The sequence below is a fragment of the Notamacropus eugenii genome, chromosome 3 (genome assembly GCF_028372415.1).
Source record: "Notamacropus eugenii isolate mMacEug1 chromosome 3, mMacEug1.pri_v2, whole genome shotgun sequence".
Classification (NCBI taxonomy): Eukaryota; Metazoa; Chordata; class Mammalia; order Diprotodontia; family Macropodidae; genus Notamacropus; species Notamacropus eugenii.
This window is the reverse complement of record NC_092874.1, coordinates 303,876,232-303,899,074: the sequence shown is the minus strand read 5'-3', so window position 1 is coordinate 303,899,074 and position 22,843 is coordinate 303,876,232. Positions and strand designations below refer to the sequence as shown.

The following is a 22,843-nucleotide window of genomic DNA, read 5'->3' as shown; positions in this document are numbered from 1 at the left end:
GAGTTGCTGAGGAGAGCAGAGGTATGAGTAGACAGAGACTCACTTAGTTTCCTGGTCATCATTGGTCACCGGGTTGACCCATTTGCTCATTTCCTTGAGTTGGTTCAAGTCTAGCTCGAGGTGGTCAGCCATGGTCAGGAACATCTCTCCAGGAGGCCATCAGGGACTGAGCGGCCTGCCCAGGTGGTTGTGTAGAACACCAGGTAGCTGAGTTCTCAAGGGACTTGGGAGCATGCTCCTTCGAGCTCAGGCTCTGTCCTGGTGACCACCTCCCTGGGCCCTGCAGAAGGCTTCAGAGGTGTCGGCAGTCTCCTGGGTCTCCTGCTTCTTGTGGGCTCTCCCTCTGTGGGCTCTTTTTGTCCCCAGGCCCCAGCAGAGCTCCCTTTGTCTCTCCCTTTTCCTCTCTCCCCCTTTTCCTCCCTCCCCCCAGGGCTGACCTGACCGTCCCCCTTCCTGGTTCCCGGGGTCAGAGGCTGAGTCGTGGGCTTTCCTCTGAGGGGCACCCCCACTGGGGGTTGCTTTTGTTTCAGGTGAGCACTCACCACCTTCACTCTTCCAGTGAGGATGAGGATATGGAAAGTGCTTTTCCTAATGAACTGTCCCTGCAGCAGGTGAGTGCCATGCCTGGTCCTAGAGCTCCAGGGCCCAGAAAGATGAGGGAGTGAGAGAAGCCAGAAATAGCGCTTCTCACGGGCCGCACAGGGGTGGGTGTTTCACCCAAGGGTGGCTTCTAGGCTCTAGTGCTAGAGGGCCTGGGCTCAGGTGTATTAGTTGAGTGACCTTGGGCAAGTCATGTAGCTTCCCTGGGCCTCAGTTTCCTCAGCTCCAAGCTGAAGGGCTTGAACTAGTTGCCTCTGTTCCCTGACCCTATAGAGAGGGCATAGGGTCATCAGATGCACTGAAAGCAGGCAGGGTGGGGCTGGGAAAGGGTCTCCAAGAGGGGAACTTGGCCCTTCCAACAGCTGGAGGAAGTGGGGAATCAGTGGAGAACTTTGACACATTTGTGAACAACCTGCACAAAGCCCACCCTCTACATTTTGGCAGATGTCATGTCTTGTCCCTGAGCACTCCAGCTTAGAGCTTCCCTGGCTGCTTTAACTAAGGGGGAAGGCTGTCCTGGAGCTTGGTGGCTGCCCAGGAGTAACGCCATGGCTGGCCTGGGGGAGCTGTCCTGGAACAGTCATGCTTCCCAAGGGAGGCGGTGGTGCAGCTCCCTTCTGATCAACCTTTGCCATCTCCCCTAGGCCTTCTCTGAGTACCAGATCCAGCAGATGACAGCTAACTTCGTGGATCAGTTTGGCTTCAATGATGAAGAATTTGCAGACCAGGATGATAATATCAAGTGAGTTCACCAGACTGGTTGGGAGAAGAAGAGCCTGAATCTGGTTTTGGGTCAGCCTGGTTATCTTGGCCAGCTCTACCCCATGCCAGGAGAGTATGGCCCAGGCCCTTTTTGGCTTTAAGTTTCACTTATTTTCATTCTCAGCCCCCAGTTCTCTCCCTCCCTCACTCCACTCTCTTGGCCATGCTCAGAAACAATGCCTCACTTGCCCTAGCCCATCAGTTCTTTTTCTGGGGGGCAGGTGCAGACTTCATCAGGAGGCTTCTGAGGTTGTGGCTGGCGCTCTCCTGGTTAGAGCTCCCAAGGCTTCTGGAGATGTTTGTCTTCACGTTGTGGTTCAGTTGTGTACAACTGTCCATGTCCCCCTTGGGCATTTTCTTGGCAGAGATACTGGAGCAGTTTGCTGTTTCCTTCTCCAGCTCACATGGCAGAGGAGGAAATTGAGGCAAGCCGGGAAACCTAATGAGTGTCTGGGGCTGGATTGGAACTCAGGAAGATAAGTCTTCCTGCCTCCAGGCCCATCGCTGAGGTGCTCCTAGCACTTACATTGCTATGTTTGTATGACTTTTCTGGTCCTTCTCACTCCGTCAGCATCCATTCATAGCCGGGTCTCCAGGGTTTTTTCACTTATGACAGAGCAGCCTGCTCTGGCATTCACGCGCTGTCACTTGCTCAGCTGCTCCCCACTTGCTGGGCCTCCCCTCAGTGACTGGTTCTTTGCCACCACAAACAGAACTGGCTGGCCCAAGGTCTTGTAGACGTTTAGGTGACTTCCAAGGAAAAAAAGTGCATTAGCAGAATAGCACCAGGTGCTATTGAAATGTTGCCCATTTTAAGATCCTTTCATCAAGGAACTCCCAGACTGTCCCATGCAGTTTCGCCAGGCGAGGATTATGCAGCTGGAAGGTATCACTGGATCCATGTGAACACCAGATAGAGGCAGGGCAGGGGCCGCTCCCCAACTTGCCCCACTGGTACCATGGCATGGAGCAGAAGGCTGGGGGTCAGCTCTAGATTCAGTTGACATTCTTACACATGTTTAGAACTTCCTTGTCTGTTAGCTACACCTTCCTTTTTACCAAAAGCACCAGGCTTTGCTTTATGGAATGAAGTTTGCTGAGGATGACTGTGAACTTGGAGCCGGACACACGATATCCGGGGAGTTATCCCAACTCACAGTGGTCTCTGGCTTTAGGATGTACTGCTTGGGTCTAAGGTCACTGGGGATAGGGGACCTGCCAAACTGGTCTGTTTTATTTCTTTTAAATAAATTGCCTGGGAGAAGGAGGAATCCCCGTCTCCCCCACCCCTATCTGTCCCCCAGTCCTCCATAACTACACCAGGTCCAGGCTGAAAAGCAAATCTCTCACACAGAGGGGCATTTGGAAGCCCAGGCCCAGTAGCCTCGAATTGTTCTGTCCTGACATCACTTCTCTGTCCCTCCCCAAGTCTGTAGTCATGGCCCCAGCTGAGCAGGAGTGCCAGGATGGCCATGGCCGAATTCTCAGGCAGGAACCCTGGCCCAAAGTCTGAGCGCTCACATCTGTCTTTGTTGCAGTGCCCCTTTTGACAGGATTGCTGAGATCAACTTCAACATTGATGCTGATGATGACAGTGTAAGTAGGCTGGGGGACTCTTGCTGTTGGCTCTGGGGCGTGGGATTTAGAAGCACCCTGAGCCCTGGCATGGGAGCTGAGACCTACATGCCAGCACACTCAGTACTTGAAGTCAGGGCAAGGAAAGGAAAGAGGGATGAGGAAGTTGGCATGGTTCTAGGCCTGGGGCCAGACTGGGCCGAGGCAAGGAGAACAAGAGGGGCATCTGAAGGAAGCCCACCCCCAAGAGGCCCTCCCATGCCCTTCCTGCCCACACTGAGGAGGCTTCAGGGGAGAGCTCTGGGTACTAATCTTCATGGAACTTTGTTTCAGCCCAATGCATCTCTGTTTGAAGCATGCTGCAATGACCGGATCCAGCCATTCGACGACGAGGAGGAAGACATCTGGGAGGACAAGGAGATCAACTATGCAACTCAAGCAAAATCCAGGACCAGGTAAAGGAGACGCCTTCAGCTGAGATGGCAGGCTGCCCCGGGTTGTGGGGGCACAGGTTCTCTGTGGCCTGCAGCCTGGGCCTGTTGCTCTGGGCCTAGGCTTCCGCCCCTGGAGTGCTGTGGACCTCTGCCTCTCCATGTCCTCCTCCTTCCTGCCCTTCTGATCCAGTCCCCTAACTTCTATGACCCTTTATTAAGCAGCGTATTTGGGTTTCAGAGTGAGATACTGGGAGCAAAGTGTCAAGCAAATTATAAAGCACCTACTGTGTGTCTGGCACTGGGCTCAGCACTTTACAGTTGTCATCTCATTGGATCCTGCCCAACGGGGGGACTCCAAACAAGTCACTAACCTCTGTTTGCCTTGGGATCATAACAGCACCTCCCAGAGTTGTTGTGATGGGGCTCAGTGAGAAAATCATAAAGAAAAAGCACCTAGCACAGCACCGGCACATAGTAGGTGCTGTATTGTTGTTAGCAATTTAAAGAGAATCACTATTGGACTCATTGGGCTCCAAAAGGCATTCTGCCTAATGAATCAGAGAGTTCCCCCAAGGGCCTGTGCTGCCAGAAAGCTTGACCTCTGTGCCCTGACTGGGGGTTGTTTGATCACATGCTGCAGGGTCCTCCCCCATTAGAGAGAAAGAGGTGGAGCTCTTTGTGTCTGGGGCTGAGGCCATTCTCAGGCACACTTGCTTTGGTGCCACGTTTCTCCCGCCAGGTTTTCAGGGCACCAGACTTCAGGGCCCTGTCTTCCGACCTTGCTCTCATGCTGCTGTTCTGGCCCTCCAGGGTCTGACCCTAGGGTGTCAGCAAGACAGAAGGCCCAGGTGGGCTGAGTCAGCCTCTGGGCACTGTCCCACTCATTTTTTTGTTTTAGGTTTGGTGCTTCCCATACCTCAGAGTATTCTGCTAAAAGTAATCTGGAGAATGGTGCTCGGAATGGTGGTGAGGACTCAGAGGAAGAAGAAGAGGAGGAGGCAGAGGAGAGCCTGCAGGATGGTGGCACTCCTCCTTCAAAGAGCGGCACTGACCTCGCCCTGCAGGCTGAAGACCTGACCTCCTCAGAAGGTGAAGAGACCTCCTGGGAAAATTCAGACCTTCTCTCCCCTGAGAACCTGGTCCTGAGAATGCCAATGAGCTTGGCCCCTCTCCAGGCATTGCACCTCTGCAAATGAAGCAGTGTAGCTTGGGCAGGGTGGCCTGGTGGAGGGCAACAACATGCTCAAAAGCTTGCCTGTGCCGTTCCCATTTGCTTCTACTTTGCACAGGCCTCTTGTCCCATAGCTACCCAGGACACAGATGGCTCTTCTTGGCCCTGCTGCCAGGTCTTGGCCCCAGGTCCCTGCCTAGTCTAGGGCTCAGTGACAGGTGTCCTAATTCAGGAGAAACTGGTTTACCAGACTCTGGACTTCAGCAGCCTGGGACCATGGGCTTGTGTGGGCCCTAAACTCTGAGCTCTGTTGTCCTGTTGGACAAGGTCAAGAAGGAATTCAGCCAGCCTTCTTCCAGGGTGCAGCCAGGGCCCAGGGCTCCATGGGATGCTGCTGTCCTGATCTTGTATGATGAATAGGGTCAGCCCTAAGCGTAGTCCTCACATCTAGAGGAGATGTAGGGTTCTCTTGGGCTGTCTCCCTCCTTCCTCCCTTAGCAAGAACCCAGCTGTAGCCACAATGGTCACTGCTCTCTCCTCCTGCCCCCTACCCCATGCCCTCTGCCCCATACCCCCTGTCCCTGCTTCCACCTCCTGCCCTCTCCTTCTGCCCTCTGCCCTCTACCCCTGCCTCTTGCCCCCTTACCCCCTGCCCCTTTGCCCTATACCCCTTGCCCTCTGCCTCCTCCCCTCCTCCCCTCCTCCCCTCCTCCCTCTTCCCTTCTCCTCCCTTCCCTCCTCTGCAGGCTCTGGATGGACAGCTGTATTTGATGAGCCAGTAAATTCCAAGCCCCCTCCCTCAGGTGTGGCCATGGACATTGGTTCTCGTGTATGGGATGCAGCTGCTCCAGACACTTCCACTTCAGATGAAAAAGGCTGGGCGAAATTCACAGATTTTCAGTCTTTTTGCTGGTAAGAGACTTGTGGCAGGGAGGGCCCCTTTCATGAGGGGGGCAGCGGCGCACAGTCCGGGAGAGAGGAGAGGACACTGAGTGACTCACCTTGTTCTCACATCTTGGCCTTCTGCTGGAGACTGTTGATCCTTATTGGTCCCAGAGTTTCTGGGTACCTCTGTAGGCCCAGACCTTGCTGAGCTCCCTGCCTGGCCTCTCTTTTTTCAGCTCAGAAGCAGGTCCTCGATGCAGTTCCCCTGTGGACACAGGGAGCGGCTCTTCTGAGGGGAAGGCGAAGCAGAGCCAGGACAAGAGTTGTGAGTGGGCTCAGAGCTTGATGGGATGGCATGGGGAAGGTGGGGGGAGGGCACGTCTGGCATGTTGTGAAACTGAGAGTGGGTCTGCTGCCAAAGACCCTTGCAGGCTCCGCCCTGGGCCCATAGCACCAGTCCATAAACACACCACTGCCACCGCACCTGCAGAAATGAGCAGGTCAGCAGGAAAATCGGCAGCTCTCTCGGCTGCCAAGACTCAGGCCTGCCACTGCCCAGGTGCCCCAGGAAAATGGTTCCCAGCTCTCCAGAATAGATTGCAGGGCTAGGCTCCTAAACGAGATACCCAAATACCTTTACCTAGAGACGGATTCAAGAAACAGACGTTAGGGTTCAGAGCCCCAGGTCACTGTGGCTTCTTTTAAAATATTCTGAAAATATTGGCATTTTTTCTTTAAAATTTTGAAACTTTTCTGTGCATTCTTGGTAACCCTTGGACCAAAAGAGGCAAGATTTAAAAAAACTGTGAGAAAAGGTTAAGTGTCAGGTGGCCAACCCAAGCCTTCCAGAGTCAGAAAAGCTCTCAGAGACTTCCATCCATCACTGAAGAAGGCCCCCAGGGCTAGGCGTTGGAAGGAGGCATAGAGAGAAGGAGGCTTTGGGTCATGTGACCTGAGAGGTTCCAGCTCAGTTTCACATTCCTCTTCAGTTTTGCTCAGGAGTGTCCTGATGATCCTAGAAACAGAAGGCCCAGGCTGCTCCTGCTCATGTCTTGGTTCTCTAGCCAAGAAGTAATTTACAAAGAAAGTGTCCGGGGGGTAAAAACCACAGACTCTGTATTGTAAACTGGATGTTCATAGTCCTTAAGCCAGCTCTGGAGAGTAGCAGAGATCCTGGGAGGATGGGCACCCAGATGCCAGCTCTCAGGCCAGTTCTCCCGTGCCACTGGGTCTGCACATGCTAAGGGGTGGATAGCAGGGCTGAGGAGGAGGGACACTGTCCCAGCAGTGTTGGACCTCCCCAGCACACGCTGAGAAAAGATGAAACACCTTGAGAATGTGAGGCAATGAAGGGGGCACTGGCTGACCTGGACCTCCTCCCCAGACCCAGAGCACTGGACGTCTCTGGTGCTTGTAGGGCTGACAGTGCCCGTTCAGCTTGCCTCTGGGTTCAGTGGGCTGAGAGGAGCAGAGCTGTGCTTCCATGCCTGGGGGCCACCCTCAGCCTCAGAATGACCAGTCTTCTCTCCCCTTGCAGTCAGCCAGTCTGCTCCCTGTGTCTGGAATGTGTGTGTAGCAAGGAAGGCCCCACTGGTGGCCTCTGACAGCAGTTCCTCGGGGGGCTCAGATAGTGAGGAGGAGGAAGACGAGAAGAAATCAGATATCATCACAGAAACCGTTGGTGCCGGATCTGGACAAGAGGGCCTCAGGTTGGCTGTGGACACCAAGAAGGAAAAGGCCGCCTTGACCAGGTGTGAGAGGAGGAGCCAGGTTCAGGGGCAGGGAGGCATGTGCAGGGTAGGGGCTGCTCCCCGAAGGGGCTCTGGCGTTTTTCTGGCCTGGGGTGGACTTGGGAGTACTTACTCCCCAAAGAAATCCTGGTCCAAGGGTCAGTTCTTGGCTTGTCATATTTCAAAGGCAATTAGTACAAAAAGGTTCATTTTCCAGTGGTAGCCTGAGGTATGTCTGAGATATTCTGGAGGAGGCTCATGGCTCAGGCTGCTTCCTCATCCTTTAAACCTGTCTGGAGTATTAGAGGGACCTCCAAAGTGTCACTACTGCCTTACTTAACCTCCAACTGATCTGAGCTGTTGTGAATGGCCCCCTGGTTCAAGAAAGCTGCGGACACTGTGAAAAAGGGAGATGGAAGCTTCCAGACTAGTGCTGTGTGTGACCGTCAGCTCCTTCCCCTGGGTCTGATCTTGGGAAATGGGTGAGGCCGAGGGTTGTACCTAAGGGAAGGCAGAGAGGGGAGGCCAACTTTCTTGGTTGGCCAAGAAGGCCTTGTGGGAAGAAGGCCTGAGAATGGGGGTGGTCACCAGAGTCCTAGAATGGGACCAAAGAGCAGAGAGCCCTTGGGGCAGGGGTGGGGGGGGCAGCCTTGGAGCCAAGCTCAAGAGCGTCCCAGGGAAGGCAGCTAGGGGTGTCAGGGGGAGATCCCTCGAAGCAATCCAGGAAGTCTAAGCTGTGGTCCCATATTAGAGGGCAGAATGGAGATCATAGGGGAAGTGGCCCAGACAGACCGAGGGCCCCGTCACTGAAGCTTCCTTACCATTGGAGCTGCCCCCATCAGAGGTCACTGACCCGCTTCAAAAAATAACATGGGCAGCACAGGCAGGTCTGGGACATTCTGGAAGAAACTGTCCAAACTTCTTCTTCCCCCGGGAGGCTGGTCACTAATGGGTACAGGAAGAGAGGCCCTTCAGACTTGGGAAAGTTAATGCTCCCACTCTCCATCTCCTGCTTACACAGGCTTTTTGCCCTGTGCTCTCAAGCTTCCCAGTGTGAGGCTGACTGAGAGTTTCCCTGCCCATGTGACAGACCTGCCTGGAGCAGGATCTTGGATTTCTTTACAGACATCTGGGCAGTTCTCCTCTGGAGTTCTGATGCTCCTACTAGAGTCTCTTCCTGGGGATGGTTGATCCTGCCTCTCCTCTACCCCCATACACTTCCTGATCCATTAGCCACTGTCTTGAGGGAAGGCAGAAGCTAGGGCTTGGAGGGCTTAGAATCTTAGCATCTTTCATGGTTTTGTGTCTGAGGTCCAGGAGAACTTATTGGACAAAACACCAGCCATGGGCCTGACCTGTATGAAGCAGCTTCTTATAGACACGGGGACCCTGAGCAGAAGGAAAGATTTACTTCTTGGCCAGCCCGTCTGTTCTCCATCTTCAAGCACTTGCTTCTCAGGAGGGGTGTAAAGGCCAAGTCCAAAATGAGAGGAAAACAGGATGGATCCTCATTCATTTGATAAGGAAGAACACCTGCCTATGTCTCCCCTGCAGGGCAGGGGTTGGGCCTCCCCAGCTGGCCTCATGGACAGCAGCCAAGTGCCCCCAGGGGAGAGGGCCTAGGCTAGGCTGGGCTGGGATTGTGAGGTGCCCCAGGAAGACTCTAGCATGGGAATCAAATGAGGCAACTTGAACCTAGCAGAAGACAAGAGGATGTCGAATTTGCCAGTTTCTTCTGTGAGCCACCTGGGTTCATTGCTAGGCTATCGCTCTCTATACGTTAATCTGCCAAACCAGGTCAGAGTGTTCAGACACTGCTTTGTGGTGGTTCTCAAGGTTTCTGCAGAGAGGTCCCACTTCCAAACAGAAAAGATGAGGTGAAATTCTTGGTTCCTGACCTACTTACATCTTAGAACTCCGTTCAGGCCAGAAGCCACTTCCTCTGGTCCTAGCACTGTGCTAGTGCCCCCAACTCCACCCCTGGCTAGGGCACTGCTAAAGGCAGACAGATGGAGGCCCAACTGACAGAGTGACCAGTGGCCCAGGTCTGCCTTAGTGCCTCTAATGGGATCCTTGTAAGCAATGTTATAAGCACATTAAAGCCCAGCTCTTCAAGATGGAGAACCTTGGGAGTGAGCCCGTCATGGGAGAGACAGTGCAGATCCACAGCAATATTGGACGCTTCCAGTCCTAGAGCTGGGAGTTGAAGGAGAAAGGGAAAGGAGGCAGAAGAAGGGGCCAAAAGAGAGGAGCCTCTGACAGTGTGGGTGTTTACTCTTCAAAAACATAACATCTCTTCAGGTGGAAGAGGGCTGAGTTGTGTCCACATCTGTGACAAACAGTATTTTAATTCCCATACATGAACATCCAGGGAGTCTAAGAGAAATCTTCCTTCTCTGTCCTGGAATTGGGATCTTCCCATTTCATTTTGCAGATGGCAAAGAACTCCCAGGCTGGGGCTTGTACCCAGAGCCAGATGTAGCTGGGGGCTGGCTCGCCAAATGGACAGAAATGTGGCAGAGCAGGAGGTTTTCTAAATCAGTGTGGTCAGCAGGTATCTTCATGAATCTGTGAGAGATCGGCTCTACACATGGAGAGCCGTGACCTTTTTTTCATTGATAACTCTTGTCAGGACATCTTCTTCCTCTTCCTTCTACCCTGCAAGCCATGCTGTATCATGAACCAGTATCTGGCAAGACTGAGAGACATGTTCCATTTGTCTGGCAGTGCCCACTATGGTGCATGTCCAGGGAGGGAGCAATGTGCTTGGTCCCTGCTCCCAGCCTGTGCCAGGCTCGGGCATGAGGATTTTCTGGTACTCTGTTTGGTTTGGGTCTTTGCGTTCACCCTGCAGCTTCTTCCTGCTTGCTTCATGGGGTGCAAGCTCCTTGTGTCTCCATAGAGCTCTTGGTAGTGGTCAGATTGCCTGTCTCTTGTGCAGTCATACTCCACTGTACCTTTTAACCACATAGCCACGATTTCGCTACTACCTCATCAGTGGCAACCACATTATTTCCAATTCTTTACTGCCCTCGAAAAAGGACCGCTGTAAATATTCTCATGTACAGGGGACCTTTGTCTCACTTCTTTCTTCCTCAGGGTACATATAGTTGGGTCTTTGGGGCCAAGGTCCTGGACATTTTAGTCACTTTTTTAAAGCACAGTTCCAAATTAAAGCCATGTTTGTGTAACCATAGGTATAAATGACACCTTTGCCCCTCCATCAGGGAAAAAAAAGGTAATTCCCTCCCTCCCTTCCTTTTCAGTCTTTATTTACCATATCTTCATTTCACCCAAATTTCTGCTCTTCAGGAAGTCTCCTTCCCTCCAAGGTGTTGAAAGCTTCCCCTCAAAAGCCAGCATTGTTCATCTCTTGGTCTTCGGGCAGTGGCCGAGTTGCCTCGAGGCAAAGTCTGCCGAGACCCCACATGCACATGCACACGCCTTTGCCCAGCTCCAGGGAGCCCAGTAAGTGGCAGTGTCATGTCCTCCCAAGGGGCACTTGCCTTAGGCTGCCCGGGACAAGCAGGGTCAGGACACACTGAGCTCCGGTCAGCTCTCGGTGCTTTCTTGCAGACAGGGCACTTGGAAGGTCTCCGTTAGCATCCCACGCTGGTTTTTGCTCTTTTCTCTCCTCCTTTGCTTCTCTTTCTGTTCTCTTGTTCTCCCCACTCGGAGCCTGCCTCTCTTAGCCTCTCACCATGGCTCTGCTTGTATTATGTGGACTTGCAGAGAGAGGACATGTAGATGGTTGTGATGCAGCCAAGGTTCCGGAACTGGGGCCCCTTCTCCAGGCACAGAGTGGGAACTGCTCAGGAGCAATATGGCTTGATTGTAGGATCCTATGGAAGCCCCAAGACTCAGTGGCAGCTGCTGGCCAAATTCCTGGCCCTGAGCTTTCAGCTGCAGGATGGAGCCTGACCTAACGCCTTTGGGAGAGGAAGGAGGGTCTTGAGCCTGTTTCAGAGTGCTCACCCACTTCTGCCCCAGGCACTTTGATTGTGGATGGACACAGGGGGTGCTGCTGGCTCCCTTTCTGATTCCCCACCCTGAAAAGTACAGGGTAAAGTTTTCTGTTTATTCTGGGAGGTCTGGGCCTCCCAGGATGGCCTTGGAGCAGCCCAGAGAGGCACAAAGTCAGGCCTGGCCTGGCAGCTGCCAGGACCCTCCTGCAGCAGTGGTCCAGCTGTCACCAGGGCATCATCATCCATGGGGATCCAGTGCCCAGAAATGAGACTTGTGCTGTGCCCTTAGTGGGGACCTAATCCTCTGGCCTGGCTGTCAGGACTTACTTGCTTCAGCCCTGAGAGTATGCATTCAGCTCCAGAGCAGCCTTCTTGGCCCTGGCTGTGGGGCACTGAGATAGAATGAGGTGGCAGCCTGGAGGTGGTCCCTGAGCAGGAGATCCTTCCTTTTCAGGGTCAGTGTCCTCTGTCCAGATGACACTCCTGGCTCCCCGAGGCCCAGCCTGGGGCAGACTGGCATTTCCTTGAAGGGGCAGCTATGAAGTTCTGGCTAGTTACTGCTTCACTTGCAGAGTTTGAGGAAGAAAGATGTGGAATGAAGACAGCTGGCATTGTAGGAGTTAAGATCTGTCAGATGTATGTGAGGGGGAGGGGGACCTTCCTGGTCTACATCTGTGGCCCTCTGGGAACTGAAAGGGAGGGAGTTAGCCCCCCTTTCCTCCTTTCCCAGCTTTACCTGCTTTGAGCAAGGCCAAGAGGAGCAGGGCCTTCCCAGTTCCCAAGGCCTCGACTGTCCCTGAAGCCTCTCGGTCTGGGAGCTTATGCTCTGGGCAGCCCAAGGGCCCCTTCCCAGGGCTCACTGACCCTTTCATGTTCTAGACAGGCCTTCTTTCTGGGCTTCTTACAGCTCAGGGCCATCTCACAGTATGCCTTTTGCTGGCTTCAGAAGAGTGATCAGGTGAACTCCCCAGAGATCCAGGATCCAGCCCAAGCCCAGGCCCCCACCTCGCTTTTCTCCTCTCTCTTTTGTCTGCTATACTCTTCTGGGGCTGGAATTCTTTACGCCTGGAGATGGAGTTGCTGCACTCAGAGTTAGGTGCAGAGGAAGATGGGAAGGAAGGTCTGTGAGCTCTTTCTCTGTCCACAGCCCTGGGCCAGGCCTTGAGGGTGCCTGTGCAAGAGGAGTGGGATGGAGTGGGGTCTGTGGCCCAGTCTTCCTAGGCCCAAGATTCCCCAGGAGCACTGGTTGCCCAACAGCATTGCTGAAACCTCAGCTTTGCCCGTCCCTGGTGTGAGCTGGGTCGCTGGCCTTGACCAACATGCAAAGAAGCAGAGCAACTGGTGGACCAGCCAGTCACGTCCCCTGAGTACCCCCTGCCTGCCTTGGGCCCCCAGGTTGGAACCTGCAGCCATCTCTGATGGTGACCCCTTCCCTTGGTGCCCTTGGAAATGTCATGTAGGCTACTTTGAAGGATCAGGAAACATTCTGTGTAGAAGGTGAAGCCTGAGCTGGATCGCGGAATGATGACTTTTGTGAGGCAGAGGTGAGCCTGGTGTGGAGGCCAGAGGAGGAGAGGGGAGAGCAGACAGGAAGTTGGCTGTTTAGGGCTCTAAAAGCCGCAGATACTGGATTGTCCTGGGAACATGTGGTGGAAGAGGTCCATACAGTGCCATGAGAAATCAGGAAAGGAACGATCATTTGCAACTGGGGAACCAAGGAGGGCTTCCTGGAGGCTCAGCAGCTCATTGGCTGGGGGAGGCAGGGCTGGCTGGGCTCCTGGCTGAGCTTGAAGGACCGAGCAAGGAGGGAGCAGGAATCGTTCCAGGGTGCAGAGGGATACCTGCTTGGGTAGGTGTTTTGTTCAGTAGCCTCCCACAGGAGCATTGTGAAGGTCATCCCCAGGTCCCTACCTTTCCAGTTTTGTGGGTGAAGATCCACTTCAAAGATGCGGAGCTCAAGGCCTCCCAGGGCCAGCCGCCACCTTTCTCCTGGGCCCCCATTTAGTTTTCCAGATATGTCCCCATTGAGCATGGCTACTCTGAAGGGCCTGGGGTGGCAGGGTTACCCTTCAGTTTGGGGAACTATCACTTGGAAAGGCACAGTGCTGGGCACCAAGGGTCCGGTGACTGCTCTTTAATATGCCATATTTAATGTCATTTTGTATATAATAATTTACATATATGTGTGCCTTTTCTAAGAGGTAGAGGGAAGGGGAGGAAGAACCTTCCAGGCCTAGGGCAAGGCTGGAGGCCAGAGGGAGGCCTGGAAAGGTCAGATTGAGAGGGATTTAAATGTCACCTATGGAAGTCTGTACCTGATCCTAGGGAAGGACAGGAGAATATTGGGAGAACAGGAACTGGCTAGGTGGATTAACAAGTGCTCAGGCGAGGATCCCCAGGCCCAAAGGTTGCCCCCAGGGTTGTGGCAGAGTTGGGATTTGAGCCTCCTGACACAGTAAGAGTGGGGTGTGAGGTGGAGTGGCTTTAGTCTGATGGACATATATGCAGGAGACCTGGAGGGGAGAGGTCAAGCCTGGAGATCCCGGTTCAAGTCATGGTATGGGGATGACAGTTGGAGCTGTGGGGTGGGGTGGGGTAGAGCTTGCTGAGGGCTGAGGAAAGCTGGGAGAACACTCCAGTGTGGGGGCAAAACCTTGGAAGGAAGCAAGTGAGGGAGAGGTGGGTCAGAGAGGTGGGCAGAGTCATGATGGAGAAGCCAGGGAGGGGGACATGGGCCAAGGCCAGCCAGGGGACCTGCAGAAAGGGGCTCAGGAGACTTTGGGGGCCTTCCCAGGCCAAAGGAGCAGCCTTTGTAGCCTCTGCCTTGAGTGCCAGGGCACATTCCAGGGCAAGGGGAGGCCGGCCTGTGGGAGCTCAGGGTGTTCTGAAAGTGCAGGAGATAGATGCCGCTATTGAGAGAGTGAGAGACTGAAAGAAAGATTGGGTCAGGGCGGGGATAGCCTAGCTGGTTGAGGGCTGGTAGAAATGGAGCTTTGCCCTCTCCACCACAGCGAAGCAGAGCCTCTGGTGATCCATCAGTTGCCTACATCAGAGAAGGGAGTGCCCAGTGTCTCGCAGCTCTCCCTGGAGCCCCGGAGCCCAGCTGCTGTGGCCTCTGCAGCCATTCCCATGGCGGACATCATGCCCATGCCTGTGTCAGTCACCATGCCTATGCCTGTGGCCGCCACCACAGCTGTTCTCACAGCAGCCACCACCACTGTCCTCACAGCTACTCTTTCTGCAGCCGCTTCAACAGTGGCTACCACGGCTGCCCTGGAAACAGTGATGAAAGACAGGTGAGCTGGGGAAGCCATGGGCAAGGGATGGTGGGCTCACTCCTGCTTTTCTGGGGGAGTTGGGGGGGTGCCAGGGACAGGTTGCTGCCAGTGGTGTACAGGGAGGGGGGGTGTCCAAGGCCTCCTACCATTCTGGCAGCCTAAGAGGCCCAGATTTCTGTTGGTTGCTTTATTTTTTCTGCCTGACTCCACTTGCTGTTGGAACCCTGGGAAAAGTATGCCTGCTCAGTCCAGTGGCTCATCCATGTCTGATGTCAATTTGGGAGAGCAGGCAGAATCCCTCCATCATGGCTGGCCACCACACTTGTTGGGGTGACCCTGTGGAGAAGTGGTTGGAGAACTGGAGACAGGCAGCCCTTGGCCACCGGGAATTTCCACTCTAAAGGGTTTCCCCTTCTCCCCCACCCCTGTAGGAAAGAGGAGGCGCCACCTTCTCCAGAAGCCACGTTAAATGGCCCTGCTTGATGTTGCTGCCTCCCTCAGGCTGCAGCTCCCTGAGGCTGGGCTGCTTCCACTTAGGCAAGAAAACTACCTGGTGATGCAAATGGTCTGTTTTTTTATTTTAATTTTATTTTTTAATAAATGCTGCATTGGTAAAGCTGGTGGTCAGGACCAGTCAAACGGCGGCCACGCCCGAACCCTTTCTTAGCAAACATGGGGAAAGACATTGGCATAGGAGGCACTGGGGCCAGAGTGAGACTTGAGCCTGCCACCCACCACCCTCAGCCCCCTCGGCCTTAGGCCTGCCCTCATCATTGACCTGTTCTCCTCGAAGTGTGTCCTTTCCTGTCTCCTGTCTTGTGGGGCCTCTCAGCGAGCTGCACTTGGGGCTGGTGAGGGCAGCCCCAGAGGGGCCAGGGCTGTGAGCCGGACCTCTAGCACATGTGCTGCCCTGGATAGCAATAAAGCCTTATGGGACAGAAGGAGCACGAGCTTCCTGGGGGGTGGGGTCGGAGGGAGGAAAGTAGACACCAGGGGCCCCACCGGATCCCAGCCACCTGCCCTGACGGTCAGCCCTCAGCAGTCGGGGAGGAGATGGCCTACAGAGGCCTGCGCCGGCCTGCCTCAGGACAGATCTCCGCAGCCCCAGGTGAGCAGGCACACAAGGCCCAGCCAGCCCTGGACCTTGTGGACTTTGAAATGGAGCCAATGAGGAACCTGTGAGCAGTTTTCTGGCCTCTTGGTTTACATGTTTTTTAATGGAATCAGGAACAGCCACATTTTTGCACTTTCTATCAGCAACAGCATTGGAGCCCAAGATCTGGACTCTTCCCTTGCCCCAGCCTCCCCCATCCCACCCCTGCCTGCTGGCTATGAGTATGCCCAAGCAAGGCCAGCTCCCCGGCCCTGGGGCTGGGTCAGAACTAGCAGGCTGGGCCACAAAATCCCCAAAGGTCTCAGGCTGAAACTAAGAAGATGAAACCTCAAAGGATAAATGTAAAGTTATGCACCTTCACCAAAAGCCCATGGAAGCCTAGGCCTGCCTGGACCATGCTGCAGAGTCCACCTAGTGGTGAAGTGTGGGGGTCACGTCTTCGAGCTCACTCAGTCACCAGCATGACCCAGCAGCCAAGCAAGCTGACCCAGCCCCAGGCTGCATTGAGAGAGGGAGCCCCCGACAGCAAGGGACTGTCCAGCTCTCTTCGGACCTGCCTAGATCCCATTTGACACTTGGTGTTTGGTTCTGAGTTTCCAGTTTAAATTTCCACTGATGAGCTGGAGAGAGGCCAGTACCAGGGAGCTAGGAAGCTGATGGGCCCAGAAACCTGGCCAGAGGGGGGAGAGGACAGACATGGGGACAGCAGGGGACTGGAATGAGACACTTGGACTGAGGGGGAAGCAGCAAGAGGGAGGTCAGGGAGGCAGATTTGGGCTGAGGGGGCCCCAGGAGGTACTCCCTGTGACTGGGAGTGCTCAGAAGCTGGGCACCCCCTATTAGGGATGCTGTCGGGCCAGGAGATGGATGACTGCAGGAGATGGCCCTGGGAGCCCCAAGAATCTGCTGCCTTCCCCCCACCTCCACCCCCACCCCACATAAACAAGGCCTCAACCATGGTCTCAGTGGAACCCTGCCTTCATTAGTGGAACTTAGTTCTCCCTCGACCTGCCTGGGGTGGGGGAAAGGGTGAGTGGTGAGGCTTGAGACATAGAAGACCAAGCTTCTTAAGAGACTTGGGCTGTCCTGTTTCTCTGAGGGGGAGGGGTCCTGTTCCCTGCTAGCCACTGTGGCTCAGAAGGCAGGGAACACCATGAGGATGGGCTCCCTTCTGCTTGGGCTCACCCGACCCTTGGTAGGCCCCCACCCCCTCCCCACGCCTTCTCTCACACCTGCTAGTGTCTAGCTGGCTGGGTGCCCACTCTCTCTCCAGTCCCAGTGACGCCCATTGTGACTCCCTGGCCTTCCAATGGTTCTCAGAGCTGCCTGAGGTCCTGGCGATAGCCAGAATTTGGGCTGTGGGAGCCAGGTTCTACAGTTTGTTCCCTCCTTGGTCTTTGACTTGCTGACTTTAAAATCATGGTAAACATATCAAATGTACACTTTGAAATGGCCCCGAGTATAAATTGTTGCGTGCTCCTGCTCGACTGGGGGCGGGTGGGTCCCTTCTTCTGTGGTCAGGTCACATTAATGAGCAGCTTTGGGAAGGGAGGGGGCCAAGGTGTGGAATGCATCTTTCCTGGACTTGGGCTTTGGCTACTGAGAAGGCCCAGGACTGGGCCTGGGGTGAGGGAAGTATCCAGGCCTGCCACCCCTCTGGGCTAACAAACATCTGGAGCTCCAGGGGCCGGTCCCCAAGGGACAATCTCTTTGCCCCCAGCTCCCACCCCCCTGCTGTGGGACTCTGGACAGGTCTGTGCTCCTCCCTGGGTGGGCTCATCTTGCCCCACTCTCTTTCCTGGTAGAGGGGATGAAGCTTTGGTGTAAGACCTGTTCCTACCTTTCCCAAGTGCTCATCCAGGGCAAGACCATCTGATAGTGCCTCAATTCTAGGGTCCTAAGCCTTGGCCCTCTGTCAGCACCCCCGATGCCAATCTCTTCAGACTGATCCTCTTCTCCCCCTGCCCCCGCTCTGCCCAAGGCTCCTTAGTCTGTCCACCCCACAAACCTGGTCTGCTCTGATAGCCATCTGACTCGACTGGCATTCAAGGCCTTCCAGTCTTTCTTTTCCTTCTCTGCATAATCCCTGTTCCAGCCAACTGGGGCCTGGATCTCAAGGCCCTCCCCAAGACCAGCCCAGCAGCCACGTATGAGCCCCTCAGAAGCAAGGTCTCAGGGTGAACAAACGGGCTTCTTTTTCATTGGACTGAATTAGAGCCAGGACCAGGGCACTTTCTAAAGAACCGTGGAGCTTTTAAGCCTGCCTGTCCCGGTCGGGCATGAGTCATCTGGAGGAGCTGGTGACCTAAGCCCAGCATGATGTGGCCACATCCAGAGCACCAGGCCCTGCCACATGCCGCTGCATTGCCACCCCCAGGCCTGGCCAAGGGGTGCTCAGAGAGCAGAAAGCCTACTTTTTTATTAAATTCCATTAGTTCTCTTTATATAATCCTTTGTTCTAGACACAATACATGGGAGTGGGACTGGCTGGGGCCAGACACATTTACAGAGACTGGGGTGAACAGAATCTACATGAGTGACAGTGGCCACAGGCCTGCCACAGGGTCGGACTATTTACAAAACCCACTTCAAGGACTCAGGTGACCATCACCGCCCCTCCCAGCCATCTGGCTGGGGGGAGGGAACTGTACCATGGCTGTCTCCATAGGCAGGGACTCCTTAGTCCTGACACCATTAATAAATTACAGTCAGGGGGGGGAAGGTAGGCCTGCCTGCCCTGGGGCGGTGTCGGGTGGAGAGAGGCCACTCTGACCAATGGACCTGCCCCGGGGAGGGCAAAGACTGACCACTGGACTTTCCTTGAGACGGGGCAGAGAGACAGACTTGGGGTCCCACAGCCCAGCACATTCCAGCTTTAAGTCTTTGGGAGTAGGGAGGGGACGGGGGGAGTGTAACTCACTGAGTAGGCCCTACCCCAGGGCAAGGGTCAGGACATGACAGGGACCAAGGACCCCCCAGAGTTTCTGTACAAAGTCAAGTGCTGAGGCTGGGGGGGTGGGCCGGGAAGCTCTGTAGGGCCCCCCCACCCTGGCGCAGAATCCCAATACTGTCGGATGCCCCGGGAGGGTGGGGCCTGTAAACAAAGGGGGCAGACTGGGTGGCCCCGCCCCCCTGGGCTCCCATAGTGGTTTGTAACTCCTGGAGTCAGGGTCCCCGTGTGGCTCAGGCATCTGACAGGCAGCTCTGGAGCCGATCCACCCACTGCTGGGCCAAGTGCACATCCTGGGCACAGAAGTTGTAAACCCGCCTCGTGGTCTTCACCTGGGTAGCAATGGTCACACCTTTAGACCCCGCCCACCCCAGCGTGGGCAGAACCCCAGCAGTGCCTCCCACCCGCAAGCCAGGACCATACATCGAAGAAGGCCTTCTCATCCACGGTCTTGGGGGCGCCCATGGTGGGGGTTCCAGGAGTGACAGACTCCACCTCGGCCAGGTCAATGACCCCCTTGCACTCAGTGTCCACCCGGTGATCATAGTAGCGCAGCTGGGGAGGGGCAAGCAGAAAAGACCGGGTGACTGGCTGGTTCCGGGGTCTTTCCCCACAATAGGCAGCCGCCCCACCACTTCCCTGCCTCCCTTGCCTGGTGCTTGGTCTTGTCCAGCACGAACCATCGGGCTTTCCACGGCTTCATGAAGGCCCCCTTCTTGTAGAGAGTACCCTCATAGGACCTGGACCGACAGAGGGAGGAGCTCATTACCCGTGTGCAGGGTCCTGGGAAGACACGCCCTGGCCCTCAGAGCAGGCCAACTGCGTGGGAGCCAGGAGAATGGCTCTGGGGGTGCTAGAGGACTCTATGAATGTGTCCTGGGGGCCTCTATGGATGTGCCACCTTAACTGGGGGACCCGGGGAGACAAGCGGGGAAGCTCATTAGTGTGAACAGTCTAGGCGCTCCACAGGGAGGTAAAGTAACATGTGAGCCTCCCTCAGGACAGTGTCCAAAGCAGACTAAGCCCTGGGGTCACCCTGGAGGTCTTGGCACATCCCAACTCCGCCCGCCGCGCACCTGTTCTCACTCTCCGCGGTCTGAAACTGGCTGTACAGGGTGCTGGTGCTTCGGCGGGCAGCCTGCCTGCCACTGGATGGCGTGGAGCTGCTGCTCTGGTCACTGTCGAGGCTGAGGCTGAGCGTGGAGCCCATAGGCCCCTCCTGCAAGTAAACCCCGAGCGAGCGCCGGTGATGGGACACACTGGACATCAGCAGGGAGCTGGGTGTGCTCTGGGGGCAGGAGAAATCGGACGTCTCAGGACAGCTGCCGCCGCACTCCCCTCAGCCCGCCTCCGCCCCGGACCCCTTCCCACCCCCTCATACCCGCCCATCGTGGCGGGCCTCACTGCGCTGGGCAGCCTTCACCCGGTCCCATGTATCTTTCCAGCGCTCCGAGGGCCGGCCCAGCTCTGCCTCCAGTCGCTGCAGCTCCTGGGAATAGAGAGGTCTTAGTTGGGGGCTCCTGGAGGAAGGCAGAGGGAGCCAAGACCAGTGTCAGTCTCGCCCCCCTACCCCCACCGCGGGGCCCAAACCTCCATCCCTGCCATCTGTGCAGCTGGTGCTGCCCTGGAGGGCCCGGATGAAGCAGACTGACTGTGAGGCGCATGCGAGTTCCCAGGACCCTCCTCTCCAGGCTCAGGTCGACCTAGGACGGCCCCCCACCCCCTGCTTTGGCAGCAAAAGCCCTCAGGTACCATCCTCAGGTTATACCTCTGGGGCCCCAGCACACTTCCTGGTAATGTGGGAATGTGTTCCGAGGGGTGGGTGTGTGCCTCTGGTATGTGGGGGATAGTGAGGGGAAGACTAAGGGATAAAAGAAGGAAAGCCTATTCTGAGATGACCAGAATACAAATTAATTCAGAGGGCCCCAGGCAGCCATCACTGCAGGTTTTAGGGACACATTGGTAGGTTAAGCTTTGAATCCCTAACTCTTCAACAAACAGCATGTTGTTTCCCCAGCTCATAAATGCTCAAAGGGTATGAACAGGCAGTTTTCAGATGAAGAAATCAAAGCTATCTACAGCTATGAAAAAATGCTCTAAATCACTATTAATTAGAGAAATACAAATTGAAGTAACTCTGAGCTACTATGCCAAAAAGTAAACTGTTGGATGTTGGAGGGGATGTGGAAAAGCAGGGACACTAATGCATTGTTGGTGGAGTTTTGAACTGATCCAACCATTTTCGAGAACAGTTGGAAACTATGCCCAAAGGGCTATAAAACTGTGCATACCCTTTGACTCAGCATTACCACCACTATCCCAAAGAGATCAAAGAAAAGAGAAAAGGACCTATTTGTACAGAAATATTTATAGCAGCTCTATATAGCAGAATTGGACATGGAGGGGAAGCCCATCCATTAGAGAATGGCCAAACAAGCCGCGGTGTTTGATTGTGGTGCTATAAGAAACAGGATGCTCTGAAAAACCTGGAAAAACCTACATGAACAGATGCAGAGTGAAATGAGCAGCCCCGGAAGAACACTAAGACAGTACCACCATAAATGGCTTACACGTCTAAAGGGCCCATGAGGAAACATGCTCCCCTCCCCAGAGGGGATGGACTCTGAGTGCACGCTAAAGCAGGCCTTTTCACTTTGTTTTTTGCTTTTGGCAGGGGGTGGGGGGGTGGGGGGTGGCAACATGGCTAATATGGGGAGTGTTTTTGTGGCTCCACGTGTATAATGGTTGCCACATGGCTTGCCTTCTCAATGGGTAGGGGAGGGGCTGGAGGGAGAAAGAGAATTTGAAACTCAAAAGTTTGAAATGAATAAAATTTTAGTGAGGTACTTAGATGCAGAGGCAATTTAACAAGAGGTAAATAAATGCTGAATCTTCTGTCTGTGCCAAGCCAGACGGCCCTTGGGCTGGGAGCATCAATAGGCCATGACCCCAGGGACATGGCTGGCATTAAGAGAAGCGGAGAGAGGGCCAGCTGTTGGTCCTGGTCGGGGCATTTAGGTCTAGACCCACCGATCGAGGGGAGGGAGAAGGTCCCCAAGCCACAGGCCATTTATTGTGCAGGAAAGAATGGGAAGAGACAGGTGACTCCCTAGAGAGGGCTTAGCTTTGCTCTGCTTGGCCCTGAGGGCGGAACCCAGGACAGGCAGCCTCAGCAGGTGCTGGCCTCCATTCCCTCTTACTGGGGTAGCTGACCACCAACCCCTACAGGCTGGAGGAAATGATCTCTGAGGGCCCTTCCCTCCAGGAGGGCTGTCTACATGGACTGGACTGTAGAGGGAAGTGTTACCAAGGGAGACTAGAAAGAGGCCAGTGCCAGATGTCAAGCAGAGAGGGGCAGTGGGAGCTGCTGAAGACGTGTGAGCAGAGGACAGACTTGGACAGGGTTAAACATGGAGCAGCTCATTCTGGAGAGAGGGGGGTGAAATCACTACTGGTATTTCTTTACTAAAAATCTCAGTTCCCTGCTTCTGGGGCCCAGAGAGGCCAAGGGCCTTGCCTGGGGACACACAGCAGAGCAGAGATGTAGCCTTTGGTTCCTCCCCCTTCCTCCAGAGACAGAAGGGGGAAAGGAGTGAGGGCTTTAGGGAGTGAGGACAGCCGGTGCCAGGAGACTGGCACACGTGCCAGGCAGAGCTCCAGCTAGCAGACTGAGCGCCAGGAATCTGTCCTCATTATAGGCCTCAGTGGTACAGGACATTCCTGATTTACAGATGGAATGGGGGCCAAGGCAGGCGGTGGTTGTTTGGAAAATGGAACACGTCCCCCCTCTAAACTCATGCACAGGGTACAGTTTTCCTAGCCTGAGCTCTGGGGAGTCTCCACCTTTAGTCCTTGAGGGAAAATCAGAGGGGCAGGGCTCTGTGGGAGGGCCAGCAGGGGCAGATGGCTGGTGGAGAGCGTTCCTAAGCATAGCCTGGCCCCCTCCCTGAGGAATTGAGTGGGGGCAGACAGCAGGGAGGGCTGCCACCACACTGACCCTCAGTCTCAGCAGACAGGCAGGCCCACTCCCTGGCTCATTCCCCTGTGCTCTTCAGACAGACCCTTTCCAGTCTCAGGACTCCCTTCTCCTCCCCACCCTGGTAGCACATCCAACACCACCAGAAAGGGGATGCCCCAGGCTGAGTCAGGAGGCCAACCTAGCTGAGTCCTCCAGCTCCCAGGCTGCCCGGATGCAACAGAGGAGGCGAAGGCCCCGCATCGTCGGGCTCATAGCCACTGTGAGTCTCAGGACTTCCTCTCCTTTGCCTCTAACCATGCTCTCACTCCTTCCTTCACCTAAAAAGCCTAGGCCGTCCTCCCCAAAGCCACCCCTCATCAGCCTCTGGGGCCTCTCTGCAGGGTCACTTCTGCCCTTGATG

General features: G+C 55.0%; 2 protein-coding genes across 9 annotated transcripts in view; one reads left to right on the top strand and one right to left on the bottom strand.

The window, feature by feature from the left end:
* PPP6R2 (protein phosphatase 6 regulatory subunit 2) overlaps positions 1 to 15,016 on the top strand; it is a 136,260-nt gene extending 121,244 nt beyond the window's left edge. For all 7 annotated transcript variants that reach the window (XM_072596443.1, XM_072596444.1, XM_072596442.1 and 4 more), the window contains 10 exons: positions 531 to 611; positions 1,245 to 1,342; positions 2,901 to 2,958; positions 3,271 to 3,392; positions 4,270 to 4,460; positions 5,289 to 5,454; positions 5,664 to 5,752; positions 6,965 to 7,178; positions 14,134 to 14,418; positions 14,832 to 15,016. In XM_072596443.1, coding sequence (XP_072452544.1) covers positions 531 to 611; positions 1,245 to 1,342; positions 2,901 to 2,958; positions 3,271 to 3,392; positions 4,270 to 4,460; positions 5,289 to 5,454; positions 5,664 to 5,752; positions 6,965 to 7,178; positions 14,134 to 14,418; positions 14,832 to 14,883 — 1,356 coding nt within the window. In that variant the 3' untranslated portion in view covers positions 14,884 to 15,016. The remainder of the gene's footprint in view (positions 1 to 530; positions 612 to 1,244; positions 1,343 to 2,900; positions 2,959 to 3,270; positions 3,393 to 4,269; positions 4,461 to 5,288; positions 5,455 to 5,663; positions 5,753 to 6,964; positions 7,179 to 14,133; positions 14,419 to 14,831) is intronic.
* Positions 15,017 to 17,913: 2,897 nt separating this feature from the next.
* The window catches only part of SBF1 (SET binding factor 1), a 42,659-nt gene continuing 37,729 nt past the window's right edge, over positions 17,914 to 22,843 (bottom strand). For both annotated transcript variants that reach the window (XM_072596441.1, XM_072596440.1), the window contains 5 exons: positions 19,846 to 19,953; positions 19,541 to 19,752; positions 19,117 to 19,204; positions 18,888 to 19,019; positions 17,914 to 18,796 (listed from right to left, as the gene is read on the bottom strand). In XM_072596441.1, coding sequence (XP_072452542.1) covers positions 18,698 to 18,796; positions 18,888 to 19,019; positions 19,117 to 19,204; positions 19,541 to 19,752; positions 19,846 to 19,953 — 639 coding nt within the window. In that variant the 3' untranslated portion in view covers positions 17,914 to 18,697. The remainder of the gene's footprint in view (positions 18,797 to 18,887; positions 19,020 to 19,116; positions 19,205 to 19,540; positions 19,753 to 19,845; positions 19,954 to 22,843) is intronic.